This window comes from Grampus griseus, assembly GCF_964374135.1.
Source record: "Grampus griseus genome assembly, chromosome: 1".
NCBI lineage: Eukaryota > Metazoa > Chordata > Mammalia > Artiodactyla > Delphinidae > Grampus > Grampus griseus.
Window position 1 is genome coordinate 178,108,087 of NC_139017.1, and position 27,457 is coordinate 178,135,543.

The 27,457-nt window shown below is 48.4% G+C and overlaps 1 protein-coding gene across 1 annotated transcript in view; it reads right to left on the reverse strand.

The window, feature by feature from the left end:
• CAMTA1 (calmodulin binding transcription activator 1) overlaps positions 1 to 27,457 on the reverse strand; it is an 895,524-nt gene that overhangs the window by 445,978 nt on the left and 422,089 nt on the right. The window contains 1 exon segment of the mRNA XM_082665985.1: positions 2,164 to 2,299. Within this exon segment, the coding sequence (XP_082522111.1) occupies positions 2,164 to 2,299 (136 nt within the window).

The window sequence follows — 27,457 nt, forward strand, 5'->3', positions numbered from 1 at the left end:
CCTGAACTCCCAGGACACTTCTCTGAAACGCTCAGCCTTCTGTACTCCTCAGTACAGTTCATGACTTGTAGGTATGGACACGGCTACCTCCTCGATTTAAATGCGAGTCCCTGGGGCAGAGAACGCGGCTCCTATGTTCTCAGTAGACACCACAGGGCCCTGCACAGAGTAGGGGCCACAGTCAACGTCTGCTGATCGACTCAATGGGACAGCTCCCCAAGCCCAATGGGAGCGACCACCACACTTCACACCCACCTGGGGCCTCACTCTCCAAGAACCTGAAAACGCACCCCTTGTGCTGCTGCTAAATTCCTCCAAGCCCGCCTCCCGTTCCTACTGCCCTGCTGTTGCTCACGTCCAGAAAGTCATGGAAACCCCGCACTGTCTTGTCCATCCCCTTCCTCGGTGGTCTGAGGGTCCAGGCCGCCCCCCCACACACACGTCTACATGTTAGACTGCAAGTGAGGAAGCCACGAGTAACTCCGAACATAAGTATGGCCTAAGAATAACCATAAATCATTCTGATTCCATCCAGTGAGGATTCTAACTTATAACAGGAGGGAAGGAAAGGAACACTGTGGCTTTTTTTTTTTCCCCTGAGCTTTGGTTGCTGCTGAGGAAGAATCCCACCCTGCTGTTACTTACAACCAGAAGTTCCTGACTTACATAGTACGGAGATGAAATATACCAGAGGCCCACAGGCATGGGGGCTGATGGCGAGGTTTGGGTGTGAATTCCCACAGCACAGTGGCCCCTCACTTGCCCCTCCCCCACTTCTCGCTTTCTATCTATTCCTCCATCTAGGAGGGTACAAGCAAAGCCCCACCTCCGTCAGTTTCGGTAACAATGGCTACTCCGTTTGCACTATCACCAGTCACAGTCCTGGAGTTGGGTTTGGAGCAGCATGTTCTGGTAGTCTGCATTTGAATGTTTCGTGCAGTTGCTTCTATCAGCCGAGCAAACACTGAGCCCAGGAGAACACAGGGAACTGGGATTTCTCCTATCCCGCCTTTTTCTTTGTTCATCATCATAAAGCATTGTTACTAGGTGTTTAAAAAAAAAAAAACGCAAAAGCATAAAATCCAAGTTATCTCTCTCTGTGGAGCAATAGAATAAAAGCCATTGGATGCTGTTTTAACAGCCGTAAAAGCACATGATTAATATAGAGGAAGTCACAATGATGAAGTGCGTCACAAAGCACGTCGGCGTGGAGGGAGCCGTTGAACTCGAGTGGGTCCTGGAGATTAATCCTGACACACTGGAGGACCCAACGCACCAGCGGACTCTGGGAGCCCCTCTCTGACCTCTGTGAATTCCCAGGTGGCTCACAGCCAGCTTCCCAGCTCCTGGCCCAGGACAGCAGCTGGCATACTCCCGGGGAAGATCCTGTACAAGGATCACCAGGGAAAGCAGAGAAGTGGGTGCTCACCAACTCACTGCCCAGAATGCACCACGATTCACACCCTCTCTCTCCCGCTGTGACACATGGCTCAGGCCCTCAAACAATGGAAAAGAGGAACCGGGGGACGTCTCCATGGCTCCTCCACAGTGAGAGCACGTGGGGTCAGGACGATACCAAGGGAACCAGACTGCACCCTGTCCTCCCACAATCTGAAGTTTGCACAACATCCCAGGATGCTTTCTACTGTGCCCACCTCTGTCCCAGCCCTGCAACACACCTTGTTATCCTTAATACCTGTGAGCTCCCTGAGGTTGCAACACCCAGTGGGAAACGGAAGCATTCGTGAATAGAGAGAGGGAAGCCAGGCTCTGGTTGGGGATCACCACTCCCATGGGATCCGCTCAACAGAGGCGTCCCTGGCCCCCTCAAGAGGGAGATGCCTTACACAGCTCCCTCTTTCCTCCCGAACTCTCAAGGCACCGGAGGCTCCTTGTGATTCTGCAAGAATCTTGCTGATCCCAATCTGTACACCAATGACTCTCAAGAAACAGGAGCGTCTTAGTTACATCTGGTTTCAGGGAAAACTTAAATGGCGACACGGGGTAAAAAGTTAGGAAAAAAGAAAAACAACAAACGGGGTCTTGACAAACAAAATACTGTTGACAGTAAGTGCCTGGCATCAAATGACCCGAAACCATTTCCATCCTATTGCAGCCCAGAAATGCCATCTGCAGAACAAGGGAGCCTTGTCTGCTCTTTACCTCTACTCCCTGGACCTTCAGTTTCATGTGGTCCTCTCTGGTCGTTTTCCCATCTTTCCTCTTTTTCCAGCAATACCCATCTTTCCTGTATTTCACTTTCTTCCTGTTGTAGAGGATCATTGAGCCATTCTGCGGTCTGGAAACAACAAACGGTTAAGTTACCAAGAGAACCGAGCAGAAGAAAAATTTATGAAGAAAGATATCGTAGACCAGTAAAAGTCTCTACAGAAGAGCAATATTCCACATTTGCTGGGACATAATTTTTCACCTTTTATTGCAGCTCCCTGGATTAACCATGTTTTTTTTTTTATCATAGAGAATTTTTATTTTTTTATTATTTTTTAACATCTTTATTGGAGTATAATTGCTTTACAATGGTGTGTTAATTTCTCCTTATAACAAAGTGAATCAGCTATACATATACATATATCCCCATATCTCCTCCCTCTTGCGTCTCCCTCCCACCTTGTTACATTCTTTTTTTTTCACATCTTTATTGGAGTATAATTGCTTTACAATGGTGTGTTAGTTTCTGCTTTATAACAAAGTGAATCAGTTATACATATACATATGTTCCCATCTCTCTTCCCTCTTGCGTCTCCCTCCCTCCCACCCTCCCTATCCCACCCCTGCGGGCGGTATGGCCATGCAAAATTTGACTTGTGGATTTGGTAGCTAATGAATTAAATGTGTCAATGATAGGCTTAAAAAACATCCCCTTAGTAATATCCACTATCTAATCAGGATATATGGTGTGGGAGCCCGAGCTCTGCCCTGAAAACTAGGAAAAGCAGAAAGGAAGCAAAAAGAGCCGGGAGCGTTACGGCGGCCGGCAATATCTTATCTCTTGTAGAAAGATTTTCTGCACATTTTTTAATCCATCACCTAACATTAGTAAATAAATAAGTTTAACGCAGACACTAGATGACTACATTAAGAACAGACCAATGGAGAAACTAGTCGCTGAGGCCAGACGCTCTTGATTCATTGCCTGCATTTAGATTCCTACTGGATGCGGAAGAGCCCTACAGCCCTTCTTCCCAAGCAAGCTAAGTACCTGATTCTTTCCCATTTGGGCTTCAGTTGTGAAAGGGCTCAGCACTGCCAGGCAAATGTGTCTATTCGGTCCACGACCACCATATCTTAGAAAAATAGTTACCCACTTGCTAAACGCTAAGAGTGGGATGGCCGTTCTCTGTGCCGTTTAAAAAGAACAAAGAGAATCTTGCATTTCCCTAGAAGACCCCAAGCGTCAACCACAAAGAGCAGAGGACGTTTACGCTCATCCGTGTAGCCGTAGCGGTGACAAATTTTGGTTTGGAGACACCAAGGAGACAAAGAACTAAACTCCCCCGGCAGCTGAGGGCAAGTGCTATGGTAAACCTTCCAGCAGCTGGGGGCAGGTCCATCCTTTAAGGAAGATGCCCCCGAAAGCTACAAGACACGGCGCACCAGCCCTAGCCAGCTGTGCCACTCTCCACCTGAAGGCTCAACACAGAAAAAGGAAAGGGAAGTGATCTGTGCACCCAGGGGACCACACAGGCCTTCCAGCTCCTTCCTAGCCGGGGTGAGAGAGCTCCTGACACAAACAAGGCAAAGGAAGTGGTTTCTTCTTTTTCTTTTTTTAATCAATATATTTTGTATTGAAGTATAGTTGATTTACAAGGTTGTGTTCATTTCTGCTGTACAGCAAAGTGATTCAATTATACATATATACACATTCTTTTTTAAAATATTCTTTCCCAGTATGGTTTACGATAGGATATTGAATATAGTTCTCTGTGCTGTACAGTAGGACCTTGTTGTTTATCCATTCTATATATAACAGCTTACATCTGCTGACCCCAAACTCCCACTCCGTCCCTCCCCCAACCCCCCGCCCCCTTGGCAACCACCGGTCTGTTCTCTATGTCCGTGATTCTGTTTCTGTTTCATAGATAGGTTCCTTCTGATGCAAGTCGGCTCCTGTTTCTCTGCTGTGGCAGAGGTGAGAAAGCAAGCAGCCAGTCTTCCCCGGGGCTGGGGCAAGAGCCCCCACCCCTTTCTTTTCTTTTCCTTTGAACTATGGGCCACTTCACAGTTGGGCACAGAACGTTGGCTATTGATGTCTTACTATTCCACTGTCTGTAGGGGAAGAAAAAATCACTCCAGGTTGACAGCAGCTAATTGTAGTTCCCACCCAGCCGGGCTGTGCCATTCAGCGGCCAGGTGATGATTAAACAGCAATTCCATTGGAAATTATCGACTTTCAGCAGCGACTCCCAACACTTCATTGTTTGCCAATCACCGTGCGGTTGGTTTGTGTCAGTGTTGGTTTCCTCCCCAAGTCTGCGCGACTAAAACAATGGGGAAGCAGCTCCACGCGCTGTCACAACCTGTCACCTGACGGTATCTGTCTCGCACTTACGAGGCTGCACTGAAAACCTTACAGTCCTCTTTCATTTCTGAATGGCAGGCGGGCTGGAATACGGTCCCCACGGTGCCGGCCCCTTTCCACTTCAGCCCCGCTCTAGGTACAGGCACCCAATCTTCAGAGTGCTGTGAGTCCTCTCGCTCCCTAAAAGACCCATTAGAAGGACCCCAAAGTCCAACGGCTGCGCTTAAGCCACTGTCCAAGGAATAAGCAAAGGAAGACATCTCAACAAATAGACGGGCTCTGCTTGTCTCGCCCCCTCCAAACAGGAAAGAAGACACTCACGAGAGTGTTGCAGGGACTCCCTCAGTCCCAGAATACTCATCTGCTAAAGAAGACAGGACATTAATCCAATCCAGCTTCTCGTGAGCTAAGACAGGAAGTGTGATTTGCTCCATCCTCTTGCCCTATCTAAACATGGTCAGTGAACCTCAGCAGTGTCTTCAGGCCAACTGTCCACAGATCACAAACGGTATGACCCAGAGAGAGGGGACGCCCCCAGACACCATCATATCCACAGTCAGAATAACAACGGCACCCACCCGAGGAAACCCATCTTCCTCTGGTGACCTACCCTTTGCGTTCTGGGAGCATGAGGGGCCCTGTCATCTAACACTTTCAGTAGGACATAATCCCACAGGGGACCAGAGTGTCCAACTTAAATGGCCTTAATAAATGGAATCATCATTTTAACTTGCAATAATTAGCAACCTAATAGTGTTTAATCTGCCACTCGGATTTTATTAGAACTTGCTCTGCTCTGCGTGATGGGGGAAGGTCCTCCCCGCACAGTTCACGGGTCCTGAGAATGGCAAAGGGAAGGCCAGACAGGCTGCACACAGAGGGGCCCACGTGCCCCACGATGCAAAGGAAGTGAGGCTGCGCCACCTCCCAGAGCACAGTCAAGAGCAAGTCGGCGCTGGTGGGAGGGATCTGAGGAAGACAGGGGGCCAGAGCACTGCCCTGGGGAGAAGGAGAAGTGGGCCAGACCGTGAGAGAGGGGGGCCGTCAGGGGAGAGCTTTGATAAGTTTCATGACAGCATGAAAGGGAGCACCCATCTGAGAAGAGCAAAGAAGCAGGAATGGAGTTGAGGACAGAAGGTGATGGCAACTGCAAGGACGAGGCACAAAAGTCCTGCCACACGACAATGTCACCAGCTCTCAGTTACTGTCAGCGCTAGGGGAGCGTGCCACGTGTGGCCTACGTCTGCTTCTATGTCTACATCTGCATCTATATCTACATCTACATGTCTACATCTATGCCTACGTCTACATCTATATCTACAACTACATCTGTATCCAGTCTATATCTACGTCCGTATCTCCATCTATGTCTATATCAATGTCTACACCTGTGTCTACATCTACATTTATGTCCACATCTCTATGTCTATACCTACATCTATGTCTACATCTACTTCTGTATCCAGGTCTATATCTACACCTGTGTCTCCAATATGTCTATATCTATGTCTACACCTGTGTCTATGTCTACATCTACATCTATGTCTATATCTACATCTCCATCCATGTCTACATCTACATCTGTATCTTCATCTCCATCTATGCCTACATCTATATCTGTCTACACCTGTGTCTCTATCTACATCTATGCCCGTACCTACACCAATATCTATGTCTACACCTATGTCTGTATCTGTATCTATATCTATCTACATCTACATCTATGTCTCTATATCTCATCTATATCTCCATCTATGTCTACATCTATGTCTCTATCTACATCTGTATCTACACCCACATCTATGTCTACACCTATGTCTGTATCTGTATCTATATCTACATCTATATCTGGATCTACACCTATTTCTATATCTATGTCTGTGTCTATAACCTACATTTTTTCATCCTCACAGCAACCCTACGAGGTAGGTATTATTACCATCCCCAACATAAAGATGAGGAAATCAAGCCTTTCTAGCCAGAAAGTGACTGAGCAGGATTCACTTGGAGTCACTGTGGCTCTCCAGAGCTTCCTCCAAGGCATGGACTGGGGGGCCAGTCCCGGTTTGAATCCCAGTTCTGCTCTACTGGCTGGGTGAACCCTGATGCCCTGAAAGCACCCCTCACCCAATGGACGGGGATTTGGTGGGTGGCTTCCCAGCTTCCTCACTTCCTGTCCGGGTTGGGATAACACAGAAGCCATCCAGACCTCCTCGCCCCATGGTTAGGATAACTCTAGGTACTCTGTACTGTCCCCCAGAGCACAAGCTCCAGTCACCCACTGTGGTGACTTGCTGGGAAAAAAATACCCTTTCTTTGTATGCCTCCACTTCCTCTCTCACGTTCATACTCCCCCTCTGTTGCTTCCTGGGACAACCTCTCAAATAAACTGCCTGTACTGACATCCTCATCTCAGGACCTCCTTCTGGGAGAAGCCGAACTAAGGCTGACAGTGTAAGAGGGTCTTGGGAAAACAATCGAAGTCCTCCATTGCAGCAGGGAGAGGAATGTCAAGGGGAAAAAGGTGAACAACCAGCAGGTTCTTTCTAACGGGAGGTTTCTAGGCAAGAAACCTTTTAATCTAAGAAACTAATAGTTAGCAAAGCCAGTAACACTTGGTGCAGTATGGTAAAAAGATCATGGGACCAATGGAAAATCTGCTGCAAATTATAAAAGTAAACAAGCAGGTATAAAATTAAGATACATAATCAACAAAATATATATGCTTATATAATAGCTTATGTGTGTGTGTCATATATACACACACACACAAATAAAACAGACAGAAGGAATGACAGAAGACGCCATTTACTAGAGAAAAAGAAAATGAAGTACCTAGGCATAAATATAATAAGAAATTCCCAAAACCTAAGGAGAAAAACTATCTAAAAGACACAAAAGTAGGTTTCAATAAATGAACGTAAGAAAAAGTTAGGATCATAAAAATGTCAATCTTCCCAAAGTTAATTTATCAATGTAACATAATGGCAACAAGAATCCCAGCAGAGTATTTTTTCTGTGTCTAGAAAAATTTATTATAAAGTTTATTGGGAGGGGAAAAAAACAACAAGGACGGGCAGAAAGATTCCAATAAAGAGCACCAAGGTTTAGAGGCTAGCCCTACCAGCTATTAACACATTCTGTAAAGCCTCTCTCTCTCTCTCTCTCGCTATATATATATATATATATATATATATATATATATATATATATATATATATATATATATATATATCGCTATATATATATATATATATTTTTTTTTTTTTTTTGCAGTACGCAGGCCTCTCACTGTTGTGGCCTCTCCCATTGCCGAGCACAAGCTCCAGATGCGCAGGCTCAGCGGCCATGGCTCACGGGTCCAGCTGCTCTGCGGCATGTGGGATCTTCCCGGACCAGGGCACAAACTCGTGTCCCCTGCATCGGCAGACGGACTCTCAACCACTGTGCCACCAGGGAAGCCCAAGCCTCTATATTTTAAAAAGTATGGAATTGTCATACAAATAAATAGACAGCCAACAGAACAGAATAGAAAATCCAGAACTATCCCCACTTACATACACAAATTTAGTATACAGTGAAGGAGGTATCTCAAGTCAGTGGGAGGAGACTGACTTTGTAATAAGTGATGTTGGCACGTGGAAAAAAAGATAAAATTGAATCAATCCTTCACATCTTACAAGCAGCATAAATTCCAAGTGGACCAGAGATTTAAATGCAATAAAGAAAATCATACATTACTCTAGAAGAAAATGCAGGTGAATTTCTCTAAGCTGAAAGTGGAGAAAACTTTCCTAAACATGATCAAAAATCTAGCAACAATGTGTGAAAGATAGGTACATCTGATCACATAAAAATGAAACCGCCAGACCATTTTCCAAAGTGGGTGCATGATTTTACATTCCCGCTAGAAATACATGGGGATTCCAAAGGCTCCCCACCCTCCCCAATAGTTGGCATTGTCTGTCTTTTGGATTATAGCCATCCTAGTAGGTGTGTGGTAGGGTTTTAATTTGCATTTCCCTAATGACTAATGATGTAGAGCATCTTTTCATGTCCTTATTAGCAATTCATGTAATTTCTTTGGTAAAATGTCTATTTGAATCTTTTGCCCATTTTAAATTTAGTTGTTTGTCTTCTTCTTTTTGAGTTGTAAGAGTTATTTACATAAAATCTGGTTACAAGCCCTTCATCAGATATGTGATTTGCAAGTATTTTCTCCCAATCTATGTCTCTCTCTTTTTTTTTTAATTGCTTCTTTTAAGGAGCGAAGGGTTTCAATTTTGGTAGAGTACAATTTATCTATTTTTTCTTTTATGAATCATGCTTTTAGTGTCATACCTAAGAACTTTTTGCCTAACCCAAGATTGCAAAAATCTTCCCTTGTATTTTCTTCTAAGAGTTTCATAATTTTAGCTCTTACATTTACGTCTATGATGCATTCAAGTTCATTTTTGTGTATGGTGTGAGGTAAGGGCCTAAGTTGGTTTTTGGCACATGGATATCCAATCATCCCAGTGCCATTTGGTTTTGGTTTTATTTAAAAAAAAAAAAAAAAAAGGGTATCCTCTTCCCCAATGAATTGCTTTTGTACCTTTGTTGAACATAAATTGACCATAAACATAAGGCTTTATTTCTGGACTTCATATTCTATTCTATTTTCTATCTTTATGTCAATACTATACTGTCTCGATTGTTGCAGCTTTATAGTAAGCTTTGAAGTCGGGGCGATAAGTCCTCCAACTTTGTTCTTATTTTCAAAATTGTTTTAGCTATTCTAGGTCCTTTGTATTTCTGTATACATTTTAAGATTGGTTTTTTTCATGGACAAAATGAAAAAAAAACCTTAAAATGTATACAGAAATACAAAGGACCTAGAATAGCTAAAACAATTTTGAAAAATAAGAACAAAGTTAGAGGACTTATAGAAAAAAGATTTGCAAATTATATGACCAATAAAGGGGTTAATATCCAACATGATAAACAGCTCATACAACTCAACATCAAAAAACCCTATTTAAAAATGGAAGAAGAACTGAATAGACATTTTTCCAAAGAATAACTGCAGATGGCCAACAGGCACATGAAAAGATGCTCAACGTCACTAATCATGAGGGAAGTGCAAATAAAAACCACAATGAGATATCACGTCACACCTGTCAGAATGGTCATCATCAAAAAGAACACAAATAACAAATGGTGGAGAGGATGTGGAGAAAAGGAAACCCTTGTACACTGTTGGTGGGAATGTAAATTGATGCATTTACTGTGGAAAACAGCATGGAGATTTATGAAAAAACTAAAAATAGAACTACTATATGACCCAGCAATTCCACTCCTGGGTTTATATCTGAAAGAAACAAAAACACTAATTCAAAAAGATACATGCACCCCTATGTTCACAGCAGCATCATTTACAATAGCCAAGATATGGAAGCAACCTAAGTGTCCATCACAGATGAACAGATAAAGAAGATGTTGATATCTATACACAATGGAATACCAGTCACAAAAAAGAGTGAAATTTTGCCATTTGCAGCAACATGCATGGACTTGGAGGGCATTATACTAAGTAAAATAAGTCAGACAGAGAAAGACAAATACTGTATGATATCACTTATATGTGGAATCTAAAAAATACAACAAACTATTGAGTATAACAAAAAAGAAGCAGGCTCACAGATATAGAGAACAACTTAGTGGTTACCAGTGGGAAGAGGGAAGGGGTGAGGGGCAATATAGGAGTAAGGGGTTAGAGGTACAACTATTAGGTATAAAATAAGCTACAAGGATATAGTGTACAACACGAGGAATACAGCAAATATTTTACAATAGTTAAAAATGGTGTATAGCCTTTAAAAATTGTGAATCACTATATTGTACACCTGTAATTTATATAATATCATACAACAACTATACTTCAATTAAAATAAAAGATTCATTCGACAATTTCTGCAACAACAATAACAACAACACAAAAGCCCACTGGGATTTTGACAGGGGTTTCATTGAATCTTGAAATCAGTTTGGACATAATTGCCATCTTAACAGTAGTGAATCTCCCAATTGTTTCCTATCACAAAACATAGAATATCTCTTCACTTATGTAAATCTTTAATTTCTCTCAATAAGACTTTGTAGTACAGGTTTTACACTTTGTACATTAAATTTATCTAAGTACTTTATTCTTTGTGATGCTATTGTGAATGGAATTGCTTTCCTAATTTCATTTTTGGATTGTTCATTTCCACTGAAATAGAAATATGATTGATCTTTGTATATTGATCTTGTATCCTATGACCTTGCTAAACTTATTTATTAGTTCTGATAATTTTTTTGCAGATTCTTTCAGATCTTCTATGTATATAATCAAGTCACTTGTGAATAAATGTTGTTTCACTTCTTTCTTTCTATTCTAGATGCCTTTCATTTCCTTTTCTTGCCTTATTGCACTGGTTAGAACCTCCAGTACAAGGCTGAATAGAAGTGGTAAGAGGAAACACCCTTGTCTTGTTCTTCATCTTAGAGGGAAAACATTGTTTCACCATTAAGTATAACATGAACCATATCAAAGACTTAAAAATCATGTGAAAAGGACCCAGGAACCAACTTGAAGAGGCTCCCACTAACCAAAGATGGGACGATTTGAACATCAATAAGAATAGTAACAATGGATTAAAACACATTAAATATGTTTAAACACATAAGTTCATAAATGATCTTAAAGAACACAAAAAATTAATTGATTATTGTTGGAGGATGGTAGCTATGCAATACATTATTTTGAAAACTAAAAAAAGAAAGAGAAGGAAGGAAAGGAAGGAAGGAAGGAAGGAAGGGAGGGAGGAAAGAAGGAAGGGAGAAAGAATCAGGCATTTATGCTACCTTCCCTGTGCAAACTGTTCCTTTAAGTAGCAAACAGCAGAAGAGAGGACTTTCCCTATAAAAGTATTCCAGACAATAAATGAAGTGAGAGAATTAAAATATCACCATTTTGCAACCTCTAATGAATTAATGGATTATCAACAGTGACTGACATCACAAAAGAGATACAACCAGATAGTATGTGTCCCTGATGGAAGAACATTTTGCTGTAAGCAAAAAACAAAAAACAAAAGGAACTTGAAATTATTCAGGCCTCTGGATCTAACTACAACTTTATAAGATCTGCAGAGGGCAGATGAGCACAGTAAAAAGGACAGGGGGATCTAGACAGCAAAATCCAGGCTGTAGGAAACTCTATAGGACAAACAACCTGGATTCTTCAACAAATTCAATGACAAAGAGTAGAGTGGGAAAAGTAGGAATGTACAGCTTAAAAGAGACAATGAGATACATCAACCAGTCGCAATGTGTAAACCTTACTTGAATACTGAGCCAAACAAACTGTGAGAAAAAAAAAGGCATTTGTGAAACAACTGGAATTTCGAACAGTGATTGGATACTTCATGATGTTTAGAATTATTATGAATTTTTAGAGTGATAATAATAGTGCAGAAGTATTTTGAAAGGTGATCATATGTAGAGAGAGAGAGATAGATATATGTGTATATATGTATTAGAGATACATGCTGAAACATTCACTGATGAAACTATACAGTCTAAGGTATGCTTCAAAATAACGTGTGTGGTGGGGTCTGTGTGTGGATGAGACAAGACTGGCTATCTTCTGTCTATCATAGTTGAAAGTGGATGATCAGTATACCGAGTTCATTATACTAGTTATTATACTAGTCACTATACTAGTCTTTCTACATTTGTAGATATTTGAAATTTTCCATAATAAGAAGTTTTTAAAAAGAGGATGCTGATGGGATTTGGAGTGAGCCCTAGGCAAACCTTAAATCTTGGCTCAGCTCCTTATGAGCTGTGTGACCTTGAGCAAATTACCTGATCTCTCTGTTGCAGTAGACATAATGTACGCAAGGTGCCCAGCATGCCGCTGGCCATAGATGACATGTTCTTCATGACTAATGATGATAAGAAACCCGGCCCCCTTTTGCAAGGTTCCCTGCAGGAACCAATGATGGGACTTAGGAACTAATGAAATGGCACATTGTGGGGGTGCTTCTGGAAAACCCACCACGGGAGAGCCCCCCAAAACACTTGGGGCGCACACATATGCATCCACCACTTTAGGGTGAAATATAGTTTTCAAACTGGGTCGATAGACGATGATTCATAACTGAAAGTCAGAGGAGCAATGTGTCCTTGACAGGTTTTGTGCGTGGATATTAAATAGGAATTTATGGTACAACTAGGGGGTGCATCCAAAGCTAGGCTAATCCTATAAAAGAAACGGTCTGGATACTCTTTCCAGTGCCTGCCTCTCAATTTAGAAATCAGGGTACCCCAAACAGCTCAGGTTCACAGTCCTTCCTCTGAGAACCTCCACCTTCCCTGTCACTCACTGACCATTTCCAGGACCTTGACAACCACCTTAAAATTCCATGCAGACAATTGAGACCCTACCCATTCCAGCAGTCCCTGGACTTCCTCAGGTGCCAGTCTGTTGTTGGTCCATCCCTCCGGCCTAGAGGCAGTGGATTTTGTGCAGTAAGTTCTATTCTGGTTGACCAGCTACTGCTCCATTGAATTCACACAATCTGTTCCTCGCAGCTTTCCTTGGAGAACAGATGATGTCCTCGTTTCTAGTAGGACCCTGAACGAAGTCTGGGTGGCTTCTAAACCGTGAACATCTCCAAAGAACTTCCCTTTCCCAGCTGGAACCCAAGCCCTGGGCAGACTCCTCCTTCCTCTTCCTTGCCTTTGGTCGCATCCCTCCCACCACAAGGCACATGGCAGGGCCCGGCTACAGGGAAATGCTGTCCCTGCATTTCTAACGGCCTCCAGGACCTGACCCCAAATGTAAAACAGGCCCCTGTGACGAGCACAAACCACACTGTCCTGGAGCCGTGGATGCCGGCCCGGGCAGCACTAAATCTCCCTTCCAGTGGGCAGTTAGGAAATGAGAAACGCCACCCTAATTACGGCTCCCATATTTATGCACCCACACCTTTCTTTCTGATCTTTCCAACATGGAACGACCTGATTTAAATGCACCATTACAAGTACACAGCCTGGTCCAAAATGTCAATAATAAGCATGGCAACAATTACTATGACAACAAGCAGAGGCTCTATTTATCAAGCATTTATTGTGTGTCAGACACAGCGGAAAGCCCTTTACATCCATTTCTCATCCTAATCCCACAACAACTTTACTGGGTGGGTATTGTTCTCCTCATTTTACAGATGAGAAGGTCTGAGGCACAGAGAAGGGAATTCACTTTCCCAAGGTCACACAGCTCATAAGGGCAGAACCAGCGAGCTACCCACTGCACCCCGTTCCTAGCAACTTGCTATAAATTCCCAGCACATCCCAGCTACCCTCTCTCCTTCTCTAGAAGCAATGACCCAGGGCAATTTTAGAGCCCACAGGAACTGTTCAATACTTCATACAAAGGAAGGATCGTTTGAGCCTGATTTAAATTGTTCCTACAGTTCTTCCTTTTGTTGCAAGGGGAAGAAAGAAATCTGGAAAAGGCATGTCTCCCCTGCTTATCTCCCTCACACACAAACCCATCGAGAGTGGTAATTGATGGCTAGAGCACAGCAAGGTTGATAGGACGCCAAACGGAACCCCACGATGCCACAGCAACAGCCCGAATCTCATGGGAAGGGGCTGGTTCATTAGCTTTCAACCTGGTCTTTTCTTCTGACTTGTTTATAGGGTCTTCACGATCTGGGGGACAGGGAGCATGGAAACGGGTGGGGAGCAGCCCGTGTCCTCCCCTCCCCCGCCCCAGTCTGGCCACTCCGGGCTATTTATGGAATGATCAGGAAGAAAGGGCTGTCAGGCCCGGCCGGGCCGCAATCTGCCAGATATGAAAACCAATTGCTTTTCATAATAAATTCCAGCTGGAGCCATAGAAATAATAAGGATGACGAGAAGGTAACACCAATTTGCTTTATTTGATTAGCTCCGTCTTAGGCGGTCCAACCCCAGCTTCTTTTCATCAGAATAAGGGCAAATTGAAAATCGTAAAAGAGCCTTTCTTATCAGGGAACAAATGACTGGGGAGATTCATATGATTAAGAGCCCCCACCGTGAGCCACGCGGCGTGGGCGCTGCGCCTGCCGGAGCCGGTTTAGATGAGCTGATCCCAGAAGCCGGGCTTGAGGACCTCTCGGCACCCGCTGTCACTTTCCTAAATAAAGGCTGAGATGACCCCAGCCTACCCACAGCCAGTGCGGATGTGGTCGGCCTCATGCAGGCCTCACCACCACCCCTGAGGAGGCCTGCGGCCCACGGCCCCGCGAGGGGACCCCCAGGCGGGCAGCCCCCAGACCCTCGTCTCCAGGGCCAGCAGTCTCCGTGGAGGACTGAAAGCAGGATGGGGGCAGCTCAAGCTTCCAGAACTCAGAGGCAGAGCCAGCGTGTCTTTCCCAAGGAAGGTTACACGCAGGCTGCTTCATTTCAGTGGTGGCTGGAGGTCACAGAAAAGAAAAGGCTGTGCAGACATGGGGAAGCTCATGACCAGGAATCACTCCAGGGTAAATCCTCAGGGACTCATTAGTGGCTCCGTTCCTAGAGCTCCCAGGGCGCTCGGCTTAAAACTCGATTATGACATTCGGTGATTTATTCAACTAATATTTATTGAGCAGCTATTACGGGCCAGGTGTTCATGTAAGGCCGCTCTAGGTGCTGACCGGAACAGAGGGGACCAAAGCCCTGCCTTTGTAAAGCTCAGGGAGGAAGAGCCTGGGGCTGGACGAGGGGCAGGAAGCACTGGGAGTTGCAGGGGCACACCTCTGGGGGTGGGGGGGACAGGAGACACCAGTGAGTACGTCCTGTGACAGCTGGCAGTGACGGGTGACAGGAAGCCGGGGAGACCTCTTCCAGGACGGAGCATCTGAACAGAAGCCTAGACTAAAGCAAGGCCACCCCCAGGGAGTCTCCCCAGGAAAGAGCTTTCTGGTATAGACAGCAGCTAGGTCGGGGCTTGAGCAATAGGCTTGGGACGTGGCTAGAGGGTAGGGAGCAAATGTGGGCATGCAGGCAGAAGATGAGGCCAGAGAGCAGGGCGGGCCTGGCTAAGGGGTCTTGAACAAGGGTGGATTTTGTCCAAAGTGTGAGGAAACACAGATTAACCAGGAAACAACTGTGTTACCTGCCAGGAAGGAGAAGCGAGGTGTCTGGATTTTAATGCAGGAGTGACCCGAAACACAAGGCGACATAAATTCTGAAGCTCCAACATCGGTAGATGCAAAAGGAAGAGAAAGTAGATGGTACACAAGAGGGTATCACAGGGGCCGTCTCAGCTAAGCTGGGGCAGGGGGGTTTGTGCCCTCCAACCTGCAGCCCCCATCCCCTCTAAGCATTCTGAACTTGACCCTCAGGGAAATGGGAAGCCACTGAAGGTTTTAAAGCAGAGAAGTGGGGTGACCACTTAGACGTGGCATGTCTGGCTCACCCAGACTGGCTTGTTCTTACGCCTCCTCCCCATCATAAAATCTTATAAATGTTCATCCAATGAGTGAGGTAATCAAGCAACTCGGCGGCTGGAACAAAGGAAATCCTCTCTCTTTTCCCGAAGACAAAACATACAGAAAACATCCCTTACCATTTAAAGTGTTTGGCCTGTTAGAAAGCAAAGATAATTGGTGAGAGAGAAGAAATGGCAACCCTGGCTGTGGACTCAATACTATTGGGAAGAAAGCAGACCTTCCATTCCTGCCTCTGGCTGCAACCCAGGTTCGGGAGCCTGATGCCATCCGGTGTCTGGGTCATGTTCGACCCCACCAACATCTCATTTGGCCCTAAATAGAGCTGAGCACTTCCACAGACCCTTACTGTCATTTTCCAACACCGCTCTTTTATTAATAATCCAATGTAAATCTAAGAGAAAATTAACGTGTCATCTCCTAGCAGGAAGGACTGAACATCTCAATGTGACGGTCTGTTAGAGTTGTCATTTATCATTAGCGTGCAATTCAAGCCCAGCTTCCCACATTCTGGTGGGAGCTTTCGAGACAATGAATCTCTGGGAATTAGCTTCTGGTCCAATTATTCCTGTTCCCCCCCCCACCCCACACCTACCTAAGAGATAAATTCTGTCTCAGTGGGAGGGAAAAGAAAAGGGGGAGGAGGGAGTTTGCTATTCTCCTTCCTGGTTGAAATCAATTTTTCTCAAGGAGACAACGCAATATCCATTTTGTGAGAAGGGAATATACAGCTGTACGCTAAAGACCGATAAATGGAGCTGTTCTCATGAAAACTTCCTCACATCAAATGTAGGGGAACCTCTTAATGGGCTTTGTTCTTCTTTTCCATAATCCATAACTATTAAGAGAAAGATGGGCAGAGAGAGGGTACTGCCAAGCGGGCAGCCGTGTAAACAGGGCCACCTTCCAGGCTGACCCGAAGAGGTCACTGCAAACACTGGTCTCTCCATCCACTCGGCACACCGTCTCCCCTCCCGCCAGGCATCACTGGAGGCTCTGGGGATGCAGCGCAGCACAGACAGGCCTTTCCTGGTCCTCAGGGAGCTTACAGTCTAGCAAGGAAATCCATCAATCCAAAAAAAAAAATTAATAACAGATAAGTGCTATCAAGAAAATAACCCAAGGGCTTCCCTGGTGGCGCAGTGGTTGAGAGTCCGCTTGCCGATGCAGGGGACGCGGGTTCGTGCCCCGGTCCAGGAAGATCCCACATGCCGCAGAGCGGCTGGGCCCGTGAGCCATGGCCCGCGTACCGCAAAAAAAAAAAAAAAAAAGAACCCAAAATAGGAATTCTAGGCATTAAAATAGACTTGTTTTGTCTAGGAACTTTTTAAAAAATCTTCAGTGAAAACCAGAAAAATGCAGCCGGGAGTAAATCAGGCTTCTGGTTCCAAAGCGAACAGGACAGTCAGGATGGACACAGCTTCTGGAGGCAGCAGCCGGCTCCTCCTGGCCGATGGGACCCGGCCACGGTACCTGGGAGCCCTGCCCGGGCTGACAGCCGGGCCCGTGAGCGTCCAGGGGCCCTTCCACCGTGAATGGAGCTCAGAGCCAACCACACTCTGTGCTCCAGCAGTGCAGCCCACCTCAGCCCACAGGCCTGTGCAAAGGGCTGGGGGCTCGGGTCAGGGATAGAGCACTCAGCCCGGGGGTCCTTCCACGGGCCCTGCTCTCTCTGCCGGGCCCCCCACTGTGAGGGGTGTCTCCCCACAATGCCAGAGCCCCACCACGTCCTCCGCCAGCACCGCGTGCAGCCCCATCGTGACACTGGGCAGGCCGAGCGGTCCCTGTTCCTGTAGCCTCGTGAGGGTAGGGACCCCGCTTGTTTTGTTTGAGCTCAAAGGATTCTCTCCTTCGACCCACACCACCCCATCAGGGAGCTCTTAGCTCCCCGTTTCATAGAGGAGGAAGCCACGTCTCAGAGGCGACAAACGACTCAAGGTCCCAGAGCTGCCGAGTGGAGCCCGAATTCAGCTTCCGGGCTGGCGGACGGAGCGGGGAGCTACCACGGCCTCCCCGCCCCCATCTCATGATTCGCAGTCGCACAGACTTCGACCACAAACCTCACGGCACACGTGCACTGGCTGAGGACGTGAGGAACGCTGGGCCCCTCCCTGCCCGACGCGCACCCCCAGCCAGCCTGTCCCCCGCCTTCCCCGCTCTCCTTCCCGCCCTTCCTCTCCTGACCTGGCTACTTCCCAACTTCAAACCACCGTCACAGGGCAAAGATGTTGCCTGGCAGATGCCTAAGGGCTCTGAACCAAGACCACCTGCCCCACCCAGGGAGGGGCACCCGCCGGGGACACATTCAGAGCGCAGACTCAAATGCTCCCCGAGTTGGGAGCGAACAAATCCTCCTTTTGCGCACAAGTGCCTGGGGACACGGCTACGGCTCCTATGCTGCCCGCCCTGTCCCGGGCATACAGGGTCCCTCCTACTCTGGCTACGAAAGGCGCCCCCCAGGGGTGGGCATGCAGCTGAGTCATTCTGAGCTCGGGGAGGGGACCCTCTAGCAGGAAGCACGCTGTCTGACCACAGCAGGACAGGCTCTGGTGGCCTAAGCCCTCAGATCTCAGGGAAGCCGTGGGCACGGTGCCCGGGGACTGCGGGACGCATCCCGAAGCCATCTCAGCTGCCTTTCACCTGGACCAAGAAATGATGAGTCTCTGCCCGATCTCGCATTGGGTCCCAGGCAGAAAAGCCCAGGTGATAACCACCGAGGCCAGGACTTGCAGCCCTCACCTCCATCTTGACCTGAGCCATGACTTTTTCCCAGCACAAATGCAAACCCCAGCAGACGCAGCTGGGGTTAATAACAGAATCAGGGAAATGACCTCTGGTGCAGATGGAGGGGTGGTGGATGTCCCAGGTGGCAGGAGACGGCAGAGAAGGAGCTTCTCCATGAGGAACAGCCGGCCTGGGGAGGGCCCTGTGGGAGCAGGGGCAGCCTAGAGGGGGGATGTGGCCACAGGGGCACGATAGGGGTGCTGAGTGGCCTCGGGAGCCTGGGGGCCAGAGAAACAGGTCCGAGAGCACAGGGCCAGAGCTGGAATATGCCAGTTCCCCTCAAAGACTTTTTCCTCCCCCCCACCCCACCCCTCGGTCCTGCTTCCTGGAAGCTCCCTTTCATTGCCAAGGGATCCTTTAGTTTTCCAGGCGGGCCCACCGGAACCCCGCCCCCTGCAGGCCCTGCCTCACTGGCACTTGAGGGTGTCACACATTTTGTTTTGCCTTCTGGTTCCTTGAGAACAGGGACCATGTCTTACAAGTCTCTACAGACTTGCGAAAATTGTGCCCGTGCAAGTGTCGGGCCTTCAGGTGGTGACGGTGGCACGAACAGGGAGGTGACACTCTGCTGGGTTGATCAGACAACCAGCCCTGAGCGCCCGCGTCCCCGCCTCACCGCCCTTCTCCCCCCAGACCCATGAGTCACCTCGCCCCCCCCCTTCCTGGACACTGACAGCCCCGACAGCGCGTGCTCCAGGGTGACAGTCCCCACACTCGGTGACACACGGACCCACACACTTTCAGTGCCCCCCAGGAACGGAGCATGCCTTAGCCTGGCATCCAAAGCCCTCGGCCAGCTGGGCTCAGCCCGCTTGGCCACCCTTTTCCACAGGTGGCCTTAAGCCCCAGTGACCCCCAGGGTCATCTGCACGACGTGTCCCCTCAGGCCTCCACGTCTCTGTGCAGTGTATCGCCTTAGCCCAAAGTCCCTTCCTCCCTCCTCCGGCCAAAGTCCAAAGTCCTGTTTGGCTCTCGGGGGCCCGTCTCCAGTGTTGCTGCTGCACCTCCCTCCCCAGCATCAAATTAAACGTGGCCCCTCAACCCCCCCAGAGCATAGGGTCCCTCAACCCGACCCCTCCCTGCACGGGCCCTTGTTTCATAACAGTTGGTTCCACATGTCTGCCTCCCCAGAAGGCTGCAGACCTTTGGGGGAGAGCCATGTCCTTTTGTGTGTGGTGAGTTCTCCTACAGACCTAAATGGTGTGTTAACTCTGGACGGTCTCCAGAAAGATCTCCGATGGGTTTCCTGACTGGGGCTGGGAGCAGTGGTGACGTGTAAGGACCTCCTCAAGCCCCAGTGGGAGGCAACATGTGCCGAGCGCTAAGTGAGCCATGGAAACCATGTGACATGCATGCACCCATTTGATTCATGCGATGACCCTGTGCAGCAGGTCATACTGTCTCCTGTCTTCACAGTCGGAGGCCCCAAGGCTCACAGAGTTTAGACAATTTGCCCAAGTCCACAAGGCAGCTACGGGTGAAACCAGGATTTCCGTGTAGGTGGGTCTCACTCCAGAGACGTGTTTCAACAACTGTCCTATGCTGTCTCCCTCGGAAGATGGTTACAATTTTCACAGAGACTCAAAATGCAAACCAAACCATCAGAGGCCTGGGGAGGCTCTAGTCCACCTCGTCCCCGACCTGAGTAGCGTACGTACCCCTCAGTGCTAAATGCCCCCATGTCCAATGCACACGCTCCCCAGGTGGAAACGCACAGTCCAGACTTTCCAAAGAGCTCTCAGCCCTACCGTCGAGTTGCAGGGCTGCACCATCAGAAAGACTTGTCTCTGACTTTCATTAATTACAACATGAATGGTGCTGAAGGTGTTTTGCTCAGTAGAGACTTCTCGCCTACTCTCCTCCAAGCTCGTAAATCAGCCCTATGGTCTGATGGCCGCGATGTTCCCCTGATCATCTTACTGCAATATTAATAAGGCTGTTCAAGGCAACTGGTTCCTTCTAAATTGTCACATAAAAATTCGGTAAATGTCAGACACATCATTTAATAGAAAACGGTGTTTTACTGTCAGGGGAGGTAGGTGGCTGAGAGGATGAGGTAAAGGGTCCAGTGACGACCTTAAGGCAGGCTCAAGGCACAGAGAGCTCTAGCCTGGGGCTCCTGACTTGGGTCCTTCTCGCCTGGCAGGTGGCAGAGCCCACTGTGTGCAGGACACTGGGCAAGGGCAAGGACTCCTGGGGGAGGGGCGGGGTTAGGGTTAGAAAGAAACAGTCGTTCCAGTCCTCAGGCAGCAGATAATCTTGTTGGAGCAAGAGAGAACTCCTCACAATGCTTCCTGTCCTAGCAAATTACTACCCCCATTGTAGGAAGCTGAGAAACTTCCAGGGACACTGGCCCACATATAAGCAAGTTGACGTTTACAGAGGGATAGGCTCCCAAAAGCAAATTAACGTTATGTCAACTGCTTATAAAAGAATGCAGAGGGAATTCCCTGGCAGTCCAGTGGTTAGGACGCTGAGCTTCCACTGCAGGGGGCCTAGGTTCTATCCCTGGTTGGGGAACTAAGATCCCTCAAGCTGGGCTTCCCTGGTGGCGCAGTGGTTGAGAGTCCGCCTGCCGATGCAGGGGACACGGGTTCGTGCCCCGGTCCGGGAAGATCCCACATGCCGCGGAGCGGCTGGGCCCGTGAGCCATGGCCACTGAGCCTGCGCGTCCGGAGCCTGTGCTCCGCAACGGGAGAGGCCACAACAGTGAGAGGCCCGCGTACCGCAAAAAAAAAAAAAAAAAAAGATCCCTCAAGCTGCAGAGCATGGTCAAAAACAAACAAACAAAAAGCATGGGGGCCGGTCCTACCAATTGGGGTGGACAGAGGCACAGAGATAAACACACAGTGACATTCGCTGCAGCCTAGTTTATGACGGAGAAAGTGTGGAAACCACCTACAAATCAGTGAATTGCTTTGGCGAAGAAATCACAGTATATTGATATAATGGAATAGTATACAGTTATTAGAAAAGATGGTGTGTACCTATATTTATTGACGTGGAAAGAGTTCCATGAGTTTAAAAAAAACAAAAAAGCAAACTGCAGAACAGCACATACAGCAGGATCTCATTTATGTAAAATTACTTCTATACCAGCACCTATATGTCTACACGTGCACTTGAAGAAGGCAGAGGGGTGAGATTCTCTAATGGTGACCCTGGCTGTCCCCGGGGAACAGGGTTTCAGAGGACTTACGGGCGTTTTATGAGGTATAGAATGTTCTTCAATGAGCGAGGAGAGAAACCTGTTCATTTAAATTAAGTGAGGGCTTCCCTGGTGGCGTAGTGGTTGAGAGTCCGCCTGTCGATGCAGGGGACACGGGTTCGTGCCCCGGTCCGGGAAGATCCCACGTGCCGCAGAGAGGCTGGGCCCGTGAGCCATGGCCGCTGAGCCTGCGCGTCCGGAGCCTGTGCTCCGCAACGGGAGAGGCCACAGCAGTGAGAGACTCGCGTACCGCAAAATAAATAAATAAATAAAAATTAAGTGAAAGGAGAGGGGTTGCCGGATTAATCAGTGAGCGTTAACAGAGCACCCACTGCGCCCAGTCCGAGTGGCACAAAAATGAACACAACTTAATCTTTGCCCGGAAGGATTCGCAGGCAAGTGGAAATCGCAAATGACACGCAGATGATTGACATTCCGCGGTGGGGGGCAGGCGATGATGCAGCAGCAGGGAGTCTGCAGTGGAGGCAGTGAGCTCCGTGTTATCCCCCCCTTACGAGAAAACCCACCCCTGCCCACCCCCTGCAAGCAGGTTCCGAAGAGGCGGTGTCTGGCCTGGAGGAGAGTTCTCACTGAGCGCTGATGTGGGGACAGTGAGCTTGAAGTCGGCAAAGGAAACACGTTTACTCAGAGCGGGCCGTGGACCAGGCACTGGGGGGACCCGCCACGCTCCTTATACCGTGTGATGGAGCCCACAACAGACCCGTGGGGGTGTGAGGGCCTCAGCCTTGGAGGTGAGGAAACGCAGCCTCAGAAAGGCTGCTTTGCTGGCCAGGGCTCTACGGGGATGGGCGGTGGGGCTGCACTCCAAACGGTGAGGGAGACAGCTTCCCATCCTCCAGCAAGAACACACGGCCTTCCTGGAGGGACAAGAACCCCCTTTGCACTGGACAGGACTCAGAGCCCACTGAAAGCCTGTACGTCTCAGATTGTGACCTCTGGAGAGGAGACCAAGGCAGATAAGCGAACCCCAGAAATCACGGTGACTGTCCTGGGATTCTCTGTGTTTCTCGGGGGTAGTTAGCTGCCTGGCACATCGCACTGGGGTACCAACCTCACCACCACTCCTGCGTGGCTTGACTCCCCGGGAAGGGAAGTTCCAAGCTCCAGAAATCCAGTGCCTTAGAAACTAATTCCTACTGCTAGTCAGAGAAGTTCCCGGGATATTGTTGCCGGGCTGGGGGGGAGGGGGGAGGGGGGGAGGAGGGGGCTATGTGGGAGAATAAAAGATTTGACCGTTAGCGAGAAACTGCACCAATGTGGGGCTTCCCCTCCAGCTGGCACCCTTTGGCTCCCTCCCGACACTCCCGGACTCTCCTCCAACCTCCTCATGGGTCACAGAGCAGGAGGCCCTTTCAGCCATTCCACTGGCTGCAGGCTGATGGAGATGCACCTCGCGTGAGTCGAGGCTCATCACAGCGGCAGCCTGTGCAGAGAGGCAGCAAGTGAAGCTGCAGCATGGTGGGAGGGTACCATCAATCCATCCAAATGACATGGGCGGGCTGTTATGCGGGGCCCTGGGCAGCTGGGCCAGCAGGAGAGGTGCATCCGCTGAATACCCCCATGCCCAGAAGCCCAGGGGTGCCTTGGCCGGTGCCTCACCAGCCCTAGAGTCTTGCCCTTGACAATCACCTGACACCAGGAGAGAGGAACTGTCCCTCCATGCCCCCAGCCTGCTTAGGGAGGCGTCGGCACCCCACTGGAGCAGGAGTGGGGAGGGGCAGGAAAGTTCTAGAGCTCTGTGCTGCTGTGTTTCATCATCTGAAGTGATAATACTATCAGTAAAAACCACTACATAGCAGATTTCCTCTAAAAGTAATTTTAGTTAGTGGCACTAGTTCTAGAAAGCTTGCACCGTGGACTTTGTTGGGAGTGTGAACCCAGTCGCTGGGATTCAGCAGCTCCTGGTTTCTCCCCTTCCCGCTGGGCAGAAGCTGAGTCTCCCCCAGCGATGCCCCTGCCACCTCGGAGAGGCCTGTGGATGGGCGCAAAGCTAGGCCAGCCAGTGGCAAGCTCACCAAGTACCTCCGCCCCGGCTTACAGCCTACCTTGAGCAGCTATTACATTTCCAACTAAGCCGCAGTCTTTCCTGCTGTAAAAGGAGGCCGGTGAGACCTCAGGCCCCACCTGCAGGGAGCCGGCCTCTCTCCCCTAGGAGACGTGCAAGGATGCTCTGAGCTCTCTGGCTTTATGCAAAGTGCTGCACAAGCCAAGGGGCCACATACGCCGTTACACATCATCATGGTTTACGCTAGTGAATGTAATCATGCCTATTCTGTGGTCATCATAAGCCCAGCATCTCTCTGGTCATCAGGGCTGATCAAGGTCTTCAGGAATCTTCCATGCAGGACATCACCTGCTGGACCACCTGTCTACCCTCTACCCACCACACTGAAGATGGAATGATGCCTTTGTTAAGTTTCTCATCGATCCAAGTGAAAGACTGAGATCTAATAAATAAATTAAAATACATCTAATAAGATAAAATTTGAGATTAAAAGGACGCTTGCTTGCATATTCATGAACCAAGTGAAAACTCAAATGAGCTCTTCTAAGCATCTTATTCATGGGGAGTCACAGATTGAACATGTGCTGAGAGCATTTCTTAGCAAGTATAAGCCTGGCAAAGGCACATTCATCCATGAATTCACTGAACAAGCAGTTATTAACCATTACTTTGCATTACTATTTATTTTGCATCTTCATCTCTTTGTAAACCTAGTACCTCATAGAAACAGTAGGCACTCGGTTGACTGCCTGCTGATGAGACTGGTTTTCTCAGGCCCTAAAAAGCACAGTACCTGTCCCTGAGTTCCTTGTATGTAGTCAAGGAGGTAAGAGTCACTTCCTCATGAAGTCTTTCTGATCCTGCTGGACCATGTTTGGTGACCTTGCCATGCATTTCCCAAGCAGTCCTTACTCTCCCTGCCTAGCACCCACCCCCAACACATACACACATATACACACACACCTGTTTCATCGTCTCTGTCCTCTGCTGGACTGTAAGCTTAGTGAACACAGAGACTGAGTCTGCTCTGCTTCCCACAGCCTGGCATATACGTGGAGGAAACGTCCAATAAATCACTGGATGATTGAAACAAGGAATGGATGGACAGATGGGTGGATGGATGAGGGGGTGAATGAATGACTGATGGACGGATAAATAGATAGGTGAAGGGGTGGGAGGATGGGTGGGCAGATGGATGATGGATGGATGGGTGGGGGGATCATGGATGGATGGATGGAGGTGTGATGGATGGATGGATGGATAATGGATGGGAGAATGGGATGATGGAAGGATGATGGATGGGAGAATGGGAGGATGGGTGGATGATGGATGGGAGAATGGGAGGATGGGTGGATGAACTAGTAATAAAAGGCAAGAAAAAGGTCTAAGCTATAGCCCGTGATAGAATGTATTGAGATGGTGGCCAGTAAGGGCAGGAAGGAGTGAGGGTGTTGGTTAGCTAGGGAAGAAGATCTAGAAGGAAATGTCTCTGAGATCTTAAGAAAGTGAAAGATTTGGCATCTTCTGTGCCAGGCAGTGTGCTGGGTATCTCGTGAGCATCACACTGCACCCTCACCACATTTGAGGAAGGTATTTCACCCACGTAGGGAAGGAAACAGAGTCCTGTAGATAAGCCCGCACAACTGCAAAGCCCGCATGTGGTGGAGCCATGATGGAGACCACGTAGTCTGTGTGACATAAGCTCCCTCCACGGTGGCTGGAAGACCAAAGGGCATTTCCTGGCCCAGCGTGGGACAGTGCCATGAAGAAAGAGGTATCTGTAGGAATCTCTGCACTGGCAGAGATGAAGTTGCCGGCATGGCAGTCATGCCCCTCAGAACCAAGAGCAAGGAGTCAGGGCTCTCCAGGGGGGCCCGGGATGCATGACCCCCTCCAGCTCCCCGCAGGCACAGCTGCTATGTCACGGTGGGGTGTGGAGCGGGGTGGACTAGAGAGGCAATGTGACTTTCCTAAATAATCCTCTAGTTGTCAGAGCCAGGAAACAGGAAGGCAGAAAGGGAACGGGAGGGGGTGAAAGAGAGCAAAGCCCAGAAAGGACCAAGTGTTCTGTACGGATCAGATCTCTGCTACCCTTGCAAGTACACTAAGACTTGAGGCGCTGGTGCTCACAGCCAGAGGCTCCCACGGAGCCAGCTCAGGCGATGAGGCATCACCTGGGGTGAGGACGGAGAAGGTGGCCTTCCGGGGTCCAACCCCCTGATACAACACTCAGGGACTTTCTCAAAAGCATCATCTATTTAGTTGATGATGTGTCCTGAAGTGTTTCATTTAGCTGGAAATCATGCTTGGTCCATTTCCCAGATCTAACTGACATTATAAGAACCCTGCACATCACATCTGGCAGCAAAGCAGTTCAGTAACCCATCGTGATGAGTCAGAGTTCCCCCCAGTCTGGGGAGCTGGCAGTTCAGACAACTTCGAGAAGGCAGGGTCACTGCTGCCTCCCAGGCCAGGGTTATAGGAGCCTGTGTTGCGTGTGTGTGTGTGTGTGTGTGTGTGTGCACTTTGAGAGGCGGCAGAGATACCACATGGCACACAGCAGTCACCATCCCTCGTGACCACAGGGTAAAACTTGCCAATTCCTTTACCTATTTAATCCTCCCACTGGGGCAGGAACCATTATCAGCAAACTACTTACGAGAAAACCAAAGCCTAGTGAGTTTCAGGGGGCCCTGATCCCGTAGCTACAAGCAGCAGAGCTGGAATTCTAACCCAGATCTGTCTGGATCCAAGTCCGTGCTCTCACCCATGACCCCCTGTTGCCCCTGTCAGTGGACCTGGGAGGCGCTGCACAGTGTGTCCATGCTCTCGCCTTCACAGTGTAAGGAAGAATAGAGCCCACAGTTGAAGACATTTGCAAAATTCTCAGTTTCACAGAATTGAACAGGCTTGATTCCGGACGGACTTCCTCCTTCAAAGGCTCACACACCGTGAGTTCCCAAGAGCCATGGAACCACACTGCTCTTCAAAGCTTCCCGAGGACAAGGCCTCTGAGGCTGTCTTTGACTCTCTGAGTCCAGTGGTTTGGGGCACAAGGTAGAAGGATGCAGTACTCATTGAAAGTGTGAGTGAATGAAAGAATGAACAAGTAAATAAATGTCATGAATGGCAGCTCTGCCTTAAGGTAAAAAGTAGGGCTCTGGGAGAAAAGCTCGCAGTGTCCCCGGTCACGGGGTTTTCCTATCACCCACAGCATCTCACCCGGTGCCCGCCCTGCTGGCTGCCTCAGTGGTCCACAGGACGGATTCTGAGGACACCGCATCGTTCATCCGGGCCGCTGTCCTGTGGGCTTTCAGGGCCTCTGGCCTCTGGCTCTCCTGCCTGGCAGCCTCCAGAAGGGATTCCTGGCCAGAGCTGACTCTGACGCCCAC